Source organism: Coregonus clupeaformis, chromosome 24 (assembly GCF_020615455.1).
Source record: "Coregonus clupeaformis isolate EN_2021a chromosome 24, ASM2061545v1, whole genome shotgun sequence".
NCBI classification, from domain to species: domain Eukaryota; kingdom Metazoa; phylum Chordata; class Actinopteri; order Salmoniformes; family Salmonidae; genus Coregonus; species Coregonus clupeaformis.
The window spans coordinates 47373801-47382988 of NC_059215.1; the positions used below are offsets into that span (position 1 = coordinate 47373801).

The 9188-nt window shown below is 42.5% G+C and overlaps 1 protein-coding gene across 1 annotated transcript in view; it reads right to left on the reverse strand.

Annotated features, from left to right (window-relative positions):
* Nucleotides 1-524: 524 nt before the first annotated feature.
* ptk6b (PTK6 protein tyrosine kinase 6b) overlaps nucleotides 525-9188 on the reverse strand; it is a 12758-nt gene continuing 4094 nt past the window's right edge. The window contains exons 4-8 of the mRNA XM_041845015.2: nucleotides 9127-9188; nucleotides 5629-5787; nucleotides 4930-5111; nucleotides 3930-4083; nucleotides 525-815 (exon numbers count right to left, since the gene is read on the reverse strand). The exon at nucleotides 9127-9188 is cut by the window's right edge and continues 104 nt beyond it. Coding sequence (XP_041700949.2) covers nucleotides 628-815; nucleotides 3930-4083; nucleotides 4930-5111; nucleotides 5629-5787; nucleotides 9127-9188 — 745 coding nt within the window. The 3' untranslated portion in view covers nucleotides 525-627. The remainder of the gene's footprint in view (nucleotides 816-3929; nucleotides 4084-4929; nucleotides 5112-5628; nucleotides 5788-9126) is intronic.

Sequence of the window (9188 nt, forward strand, 5' to 3'; positions counted from 1 at the left end):
GCTGCACCCCTCCAATAGCTTCATCGCCATTTTCTCTGACACTGACTCTGCTGCCCCCCTGTGGCCAGGGACAGTCCCTGCAGGCCAGGGTTTGGGTCAGAGCCAGGGTGAGGCAACAGACTCAGATAGACGACTCATCTTTGTATCTGTTCCATTATAGCACGATTGAGGCCATCTCCATTTTTAAGCGGTCAACGTTCTTCTACTACTTCTATGAGTTGGTAAACAAACTGAAAGGGTGCATACTGCCACCTGGAAAGTTGGCGATTTACTGCCACCTGCAGTTATGGAATGTTTGCTCACAAGTGTAATGAATTGGCTAATCCCTCCTGATGACCTGAATGGAATCATGTGATCCTTAACCACAGGAGGTTTGTGGCACCTTAATTGGGGTGGACGGGCTCGTGGTAATGGCTGGAGCGGAATGAGTGGAATGGTATCAAATACATCAAACACATGGTTTGGTTCCATTCCATTTGCTCCGCTCCAGACATTATTATGAGCCGTTCTCCCCTCAGCAGCCTCCACTGTCCTTAACCCATAGGAAGTCCCATCCAGTTGACTACTTTAAAATGGTGGAAGCCCTCAATGGCAATGTCCAAAATGGGTTATTTCCAGTTCTATGGGTCACTGCTCCAGCTCATAGCTGTTGACGTTCTCCAATTTGGGCCTGAGCTCCTTGAAGTCCGGTCTGTCTGCAGGGCTGTCACTCCAACAGGCCAACATGACTTTGTAGAGGAAGTCTGGACATTTCTCTGGAGCTGGCATCCTGTAGCCGGCGATGATCTGACGGTACACCTCGTTGTTGTTGTAGCCTGGATCACAGAGAAAGGCCATATCATCAGTCAATCAATCGATCAGTCGCATTTTATTTATTAAGCCCTTTTTACATCACTAGTTGTCACAAAGTGGTAAAACAGTAACCCAGGCCTAATGAACCAATCAGAATCACCTTTATTCGCCAAATACATTTGCATGTACAGGAATTTGTGAAATGGTGATGACACAATAAACAGGATATACAGAGAGACAATAAACAGGAGATACAGAGAGACAATAAACAGGATATACAGAGAGACAATAAACAGGATATACAGAGAGACAATAAACAGGACATACAGAGACACAATAAACAGGATATACAGAGAGACAATAAACAGGAGATACAGAGAGACAATAAACAGGATATACAGAGAGACAATAAACAGGACATACAGAGACACAATAAACAGGATATACAGAGAGACAATAAACAGGAGATACAGAGAGACAATAAACAGGATATACAGAGAGACAATAAACAGGATATACAGAGAGACAATAAACAGGACATACAGAGAGACAATAAACAGGACATACAGAGACACAATAAACAGGATATACAGAGAGACAATAAACAGGATATACAGAGAGACAATAAACAGGAGATACAGAGAGACAATAAACAGGACATACAGAGAGACAATAAACAGGATATACAGAGAGACAATAAACAGGACATACAGAGAGACAATAAACAGGAGATACAGAGAGACAATAAACAGGACATACAGAGAGACAATAAACAGGAGATACAGAGAGACAATAAACAGGAGATACAGAGAGACAATAAACAGGACATACAGAGAGACAATAAACAGGAGATACAGAGAGACAATAAACAGGAGATACAGAGAGACAATAAACAGGACATACAGAGAGACAATAAACAGGACATACAGAGAGACAATAAACAGGAGATACAGAGAGACAATAAACAGGAGATACAGAGAGACAATAAACAGGAGATACAGAGAGACAATAAACAGGACATACAGAGAGACAATAAACAGGACATACAGAGAGACAATAAACAGGATATACAGAGAGACAATAAACAGGATTCACAGACAACACATGTAGAAGCAGAGAGAACACAAATCCACATGAGGTACAGTGCAGAAAATGAACACGTCTCAATAGCCCACATGCTAGTGATTAGCCAGCTAATCTTTATACAGTGCATTCAGAAAGTATTCAGACCCCTTTACTTTTTCCACATTTTCTTACATTACATCCTTATTCAAAAATGTATTTAATTTTTTAAAAATCCTCATCAATGTACACACAATACCCCATAATGACAAAGCGAAAACAGGTTTTCTAAATAAGTATTCAGACCCTTTGCTATGAGACTCGAAATTGAGCTCAGGTGCATCCTGTTTCCAATGATCATCCTTGAGATGTTTCTACAACTTGTTTGGAGTCCACCTGTGGTAAATTCAATTGATTGGACATGATTTGGAAAGGCACACACCTGTCAGAGCAAAAACCAAGCCATGAGGTCGAAGGAATTGTCCATAGAGCTCCGAGGCAGGATTGTGTCGAGGCACAGATCTGGGGAAGGGTACCAAAAATGTCTGCAGCATTGAAGGTCCCCAAGAACACAGTGGCCTCCATCATTCTTAAATGGAAGAGGTTTGGAGCAACCAAGAGCTGGCCGCATGGCCAAACTGAGCAATCGGGGGAGAACGACCTTGGTCAGGGAGGTGATCAAGAACCCAATGGTCACTCTGACAGAGCTTCAGAGTTCCTCTGTGGAGATGGGAGAACCTTCCAGAAGGACAACCATCTCTGCAGCACTCCACCAATCAGGCCTTTATGGTAGAGTGGCCAGACAGAAGCCACTCCTCAGTAAAAGGCACATGACAGCCAGCTTGGAGTTTGCCAAAAAGGCACCTAAAGACTCTCAGACCATGAGTAACAAGATTCTCTGGTCTGATGAAACCAAGATTGAACTCTTGCCAAGCGTCAAGTCTGGAGGAAACCTGGCACCATCCCTACGGTGAAGCATGGTGGTGGCAGCATCATGCTGTGGGTATGTTTTTCAGTGGCAGGGACTGGGAGACTAGTCAGGATCGAGGGAAAGATGAACGGAGCAAAGTACAGAGAGATCCTTGATGAAAACCTGCTCCAGAGCGCTCAGGACCTCAGACTGGGGCGAAGGTACACCTTCCAACAGGACAACGACCCTAAGCACACAGCCAAGACAACGCAGGAGTGGCTTCGGGACAAGTTTCTGAATGTCCTTGAGTGGCCCAGACAGAGCCCGGACTTGAACCCGATCGAACATCTCTGTAGAGACCTGAAAATAGCTGTGCAGCGATGCTCCCCATCCAACCTGACAGAGCTTGAGCGGATATGCAAAGAAGAATGGGAGAAACTCCCCAAATACAGGTGTGCCAAGCTTGTAGCATCATACCCAAGAAGACTCAAGTCTGTAATCGCTGCCAAAGGTGCTTCAACAAAGTACTGAGTAAAAGGGTCTGAATACTTATGTAAATAAGATATTTACGTTTCTTATTTTTAATACATTTGCAAAAAATTCTAAAAACCAGTTTTTGCTTTGTCATTATGTGGTATTGTGTGTAGATTGATGAGGGGGGGGGAAAAACAATTTCATAAATCTTAGAATAAGGCTGTAACGTAACAACATGTGGAAAAAGTCAAGGGGTCTGAATACTTTCCGAATGCACTCTACACTATGTACACTGTAGAACTACAAGCTTCATTATAAACCCAAAGAGCAAGCAAAGCCGAAGTGAGGGCACAGCGGCCAGGAAACACTCCCTGGAAGGAAGACATCTAGGCTGCGTTTAGACAGGCAGCCCAATTCTGATCTTTTTTTTTTTTTACTAATTGGTATTTTGACCAATCAGATTAGCTCTGAAAAAGAGCTGATGTGAATAGATCTGATGTCATTGGTCAAAAGACCAATTAGTGGGAAAAATATCAGAATTGGGCTGCCTGTGTAGACTTAGCCTGAGGCAATTAGCTCCCGGTCTTTAGGCCTACTGTTAATAATACAAATTAGGATTAATACCACACAGCTATGCAGAGGTATGCTATGCAAATTGCGAAAGCCACTGGGTTAGGATATCATGACGTACCTGGGTATGGATTCCCGCCATAGGTTAGTATCTCGTAGAGCAGAACCCCAAAGGACCAGACATCTGACTTGTTGGAGAAACGTCCGTGGCTGATGGCCTCCGGGGAACACCATTTGTAGGGGATCTTCTTATCCTCAGACACGTAGAAGGGCTCCTGAGGATGGAGAGAAACGAAACGAGGATGTAACAATACCGCAGTACAAATTATGAAATTATGACTACAAATATATTGGGACATGAGGGGAAGAGAACAAACTGCTGACAGCTGGCAAAGTCATGTGGTTTGAAAATATTTAAACAATTCTGGGTATGTTTTAACAACATAAACCATGTTCAATCAACACTAAGTTGCTGGTGCTGAATACAATTACTTCCAACTAAAATGCACTGAGCTTTATTTTTCTTGTAAAATGCTTTGGAGAATGTTGTCTATCCTAGTTCTTAACAGTACTTAGTTGGGATTGGGAAAACCTAAGGACCAATCGTCATGACACAAATGAGACACACAGACACAAAGGAAACATCCCAGATGATATCCTTGCCATGTCCAGGTGTAGCTGTATGCTTAGTAGAATGCTGTCTATCCTAGTTCTTAACAGTACCAGTTGGGATTGGGAAAACCCAACGTCCACCCAATCATGGGACCAGTAAAACACAAACACATACCATCACCCCAGGTTTATCCCTGCAGACCTTGATGACCCTGGCCAGTCCAAGTAATGACCTAATGAACGTTCTCTAAAGGTGAGGGAATGTTTGTTGTTGGCTGGGACCCTAGTAGCCTTCATGATTCTGGCCAGTCCGAAGTCAGCTACCTTGCAGATGTAGTTCTCTCTAATAACCTTCATGATTCTGGCCAGTCCGAAGTCAGCCACCTTGCAGATGTAGTTCTCTAGTTATTACTACTTACCATGTTAGTCGTCGCATCCCAAAGTCTGGTGAGAGACGCTACGATACCATCCTATGTTACATGCGTCTGTCCACGACAGATTATACTAACCTTGATGACCCTGGCCAGTCCGAAGTCGGCCACCTTACAGATGTAGTTCTCTCCCACCAGGACGTTTCGGGCCGCCAGGTCTCTATGGATACTGTTCTGCTGCTCCAGGTACGCCATCCCATCAGCCACCTGGGCTGCCATGTCCACCAGAGACACCAGGTCCAGCTGAGAACCCTCTGAACCTGGAGAGAGAGAATGATTGGTCAGAACTATGGACCCCTAGGAGAGATGATCTGAAAATGTAGCTGGTAAAAGTGACCAGTTAATTTTTCTATCCCCACCAATCTCACTGAAGGGGGTACATTACACTTTTATTACATTTTGAAGCAGGTACTCAGTTGAAAATACTTTCGTTTTGACTGTTGAGAAAACAAAATATATTTGAGGCCACTCTCAAAAATGAATTTCAGAAAGACCATTGTATGTACAGTAAGGGCCTGGTTCAGAGTCATAGAGAAGAGAGCATTGCGGTGTGGTGGAGGACTGGCTGTAGGATTGGATGGAGGACTGGCTGGAGGATTGACTGGAGGACTGACTGGAGGACTGGCTGGAGGAATGGCTGGAGGACTGACTGGAGGACTGGTGTAGGACTGGCTGGAGGACTGGCTGGAGGACTGGCTGGAGGACTGACTGGAGGACTGGCTGGAGGACTGACTGGAGGACTGGCTGGAGGACTGGCTGAAGGACTGGCTGACTAACCTCTGAGGAAGTGCAGCAGGTTTCCCTTCTCCATGAGTTCAGTGATGATGTAGTAGGGGGATGAGGAGGTGCAGACGGCGAACAGGGAGATCAGGTGTCTGTGTCTCAGCCTCTTCAGGATCTGCACCTCACACTGGAACTCATGGTCGTTCACCGAGTCTGAAATCACAAAGATATAAAGGTCAGGTAGATATATAGATATCAGGGTCAGGTAGATATATAGATATCAGGGTCAGGTAGATATATATATATCAGGGTCAGGTAGATATATAGATATCAGGGTCAGGTAGATATATAGATATCAGGGTCAGGTAGATATATAGATATCAGGGTCAGGTAGATATATAGATATCAGGGTCAGGTAGATATATAGATATCAGGGTCAGGGTGGGTGTATATGTTTGTAAGTGTGTCTTCAGGCATAGGTGCATCAGTAATGGGTTGGTAACTTAACTTCGCCAGTCACAAACAGATAGATACAGTAAAGAGATGGATACAGTAAAGAGATGGATACAGTAAAGAGATGGATACAGTAAAGAGACGGATACAGTAAAGAGATGGATACAGTAAAGAGATGGATACAGTAAAGAGATGGATACAGTAAAGAGATAGATACAGTAAAGAGATAGATACAGTAAAGAGACAGATACAGTAAAGAGATAGATACAGTAAAGAGACATATACAGTAAAGAGATGGATACAGTAAAGAGATGGATACAGTAAAGAGACAGATACAGTAAAGAGATGGATACAGTAAAGAGATAGATACAGTAAAGAGACATATACAGTAAAGAGACAGATACAGTAAAGAGATGGATACAGTAAAGAGATGGATACAGTAAAGAGACAGATTCAGTAAAGAGACATATACAGTAAAGAGATGGATACAGTAAAGAGATGGATACAGTAAAGAGACAGATACAGTAAAGAGATGGATACAGTAAAGAGATAGATACAGTAAAGAGACATATACAGTAAAGAGATGGATACAGTAAAGAGATGGATACAGTAAAGAGACAGATACAGTAAAGAGATGGATACAGTAAAGAGATAGATACAGTAAAGAGACATATACAGTAAAGAGACAGATACAGTAAAGAGATGGATACAGTAAAGAGATGGATACAGTAAAGAGATGGATACAGTAAAGAGACATATACAGTAAAGAGACAGATACAGTAAAGAGATGGATACAGTAAAGAGATGGATACAGTAAAGAGATGGATACAGTAAAGAGACATATACAGTAAAGAGATGGATACAGTAAAGAGATGGATACAGTAAAGAGATGGATACAGTAAAGAGATGGATACAGTAAAGAGATGGATACAGTAAAGAGACATATACAGTAAAGAGATGGATACAGTAAAGAGATAGATACAGTAAAGAGATGGATACAGTAAAGAGATGGATACAGTAAAGAGACATATACAGTAAAGAGATGGATACAGTAAAGAGATAGATACAGTAAAGAGATGGATACAGTAAAGAGACAGATACAGTAAAGAGATGGATACAGTAAAGAGACGGATACAGTAAAGAGATGGATACAGTAAAGAGATGGATACAGTAAAGAGATAGATACAGTAAAGAGATGGATACAGTAAAGAGATAGATACAGTAAAGAGATGGATACAGTAAAGAGACAGATACAGTAAAGAGATGGATACAGTAAAGAGATGGATACAGTAAAGAGACGGATACAGTAAAGAGATGGATACAGTAAAGAGACAGATACAGTAAAGAGATGGATACAGTAAAGAGACGGATACAGTAAAGAGATGGATACAGTAAAGAGATGGATACAGTAAAGAGATGGATACAGTAAAGAGATAGATACAGTAAAGAGATGGATACAGTAAAGAGATAGATACAGTAAAGAGATGGATACAGTAAAGAGATAGATACAGTAAAGAGATGGATACAGTAAAGAGACAGTCACGTATCATTGTTGCCATTCTTCCAAGTCTCGTTTGCCAATCCACTGTTGGACCTGAGGCTATGTATCATGTTGAAACTATTTCAGGGAATGTTCTAGACCGTTCCTGTTCTGTAATGTGCTGTGATCAACTCCTATGTCATAGACTATCGTTCACAAAGCCACAGTTACATAGTTGCTATGGCAATGAAAGAATACACACAGAGAGTTGACGGAAGATAACATTCCACTGAGCAGCGTCTTACGGTAAGAATGACAACAATGGGCTGTTTTAGTTCAGACGTGTGTATGAGATGTCTTCTCGGCACCCAGAACCCTGAGGCTGCGGCGAGAGACTAAGGTATGTGTGATGTCACACACCACTGAGGTCAGCCTGGGGTAACATAAGACTGGAAATGCAACATTTTTCTCTGATGATAGGGTTTACAGAAGAAAATAATTAGGTAATTCTTAACACACACACACACAGTCTTGCGCAACTAACCTTGTGGGGACATACAATTCAGTCCCATTCAAAATCCTATTTACTCTAACCCGAAACCTAACCCTAACCCGTACCCTTACCCTAACCCTAACCCTAACCTTAACCCTAACCCTAACCCTAACCTTAACCCAAAAACCTAACCTTAACCCTAACCCAAAACCTAACCCTATCTCTTAACCCTAACCCTAAACCTAATTCTAACCCTAACAACTGTCCCCAGTTGGTCAAATTTTTCTTGGTTTACTATACTTGTGAGGACTTCTGCGTAATCTGTGGATCTGTTGGGGGGAGAATTTGAATTGGAGCGGGTGTCGTGTTTCTGGGATGATGGTGTGACTGTGATCTCGTTCATAAAGCAGAAATAAAATGTCTAGTACCCGTCTGCTGTAGCTTGGCATGAGTCACGATTCTATTTAGGTATAATCAGACCCTACACCCAAACGAGGGCACTACGTTCATCCACCTCTGGCCTGCTAGCTCCCCGACCTCTACGGAAGCACAGTTCCCGCTCAAAAGTGATGTAAATGTAATAATGGCCAAACAAACTTGGCCATCTTTTATGTAGGCAGCAAGGAGGATGATTGGTATTTGTGGGCATCTGGGATTAAATGCGCAACCTACCTGCCTGCTTGGCTATTACTGACGGTCCTCAGAATAGCTTATCTCACAGCATGGAGGAACTAACATGTTCTCTTCCTGTAAATGATCTAATGCTCAGAATCCAAATTGAACAGCTTTTATAGTACAGTCAAACTATCATGACGACGATCACAATCAACACAACCACACTAGGGGCAATTCCCAAAATGGCACCCTATTTCTTATATAGTGTGTTACTTTTGGCCAGAGCTTTGTAAGGTTCTGTCCAAAAGTAGTACACCGTCTAGGGAGTTTTTCCACTGTGCTTCTGCCTCTTCAGGGTTTAGGCTGGTTGTCTGTAAAGCACTTTGTGACAACTGCTGATGTTAAAAGGGCTTTATAAAATAAATTCCAATAATTGATTGGTTGATTGAAATAAGGTGGTGCCATTTCAGGTGCAGCCTTGTGAATCTGTGCATCTGTAAGTGTTCTGTACCGTTCTTGAGGATCTTGATGGCCACGTTGATGCTGTTCTTCCACTTGCCCCGATGGACGTCA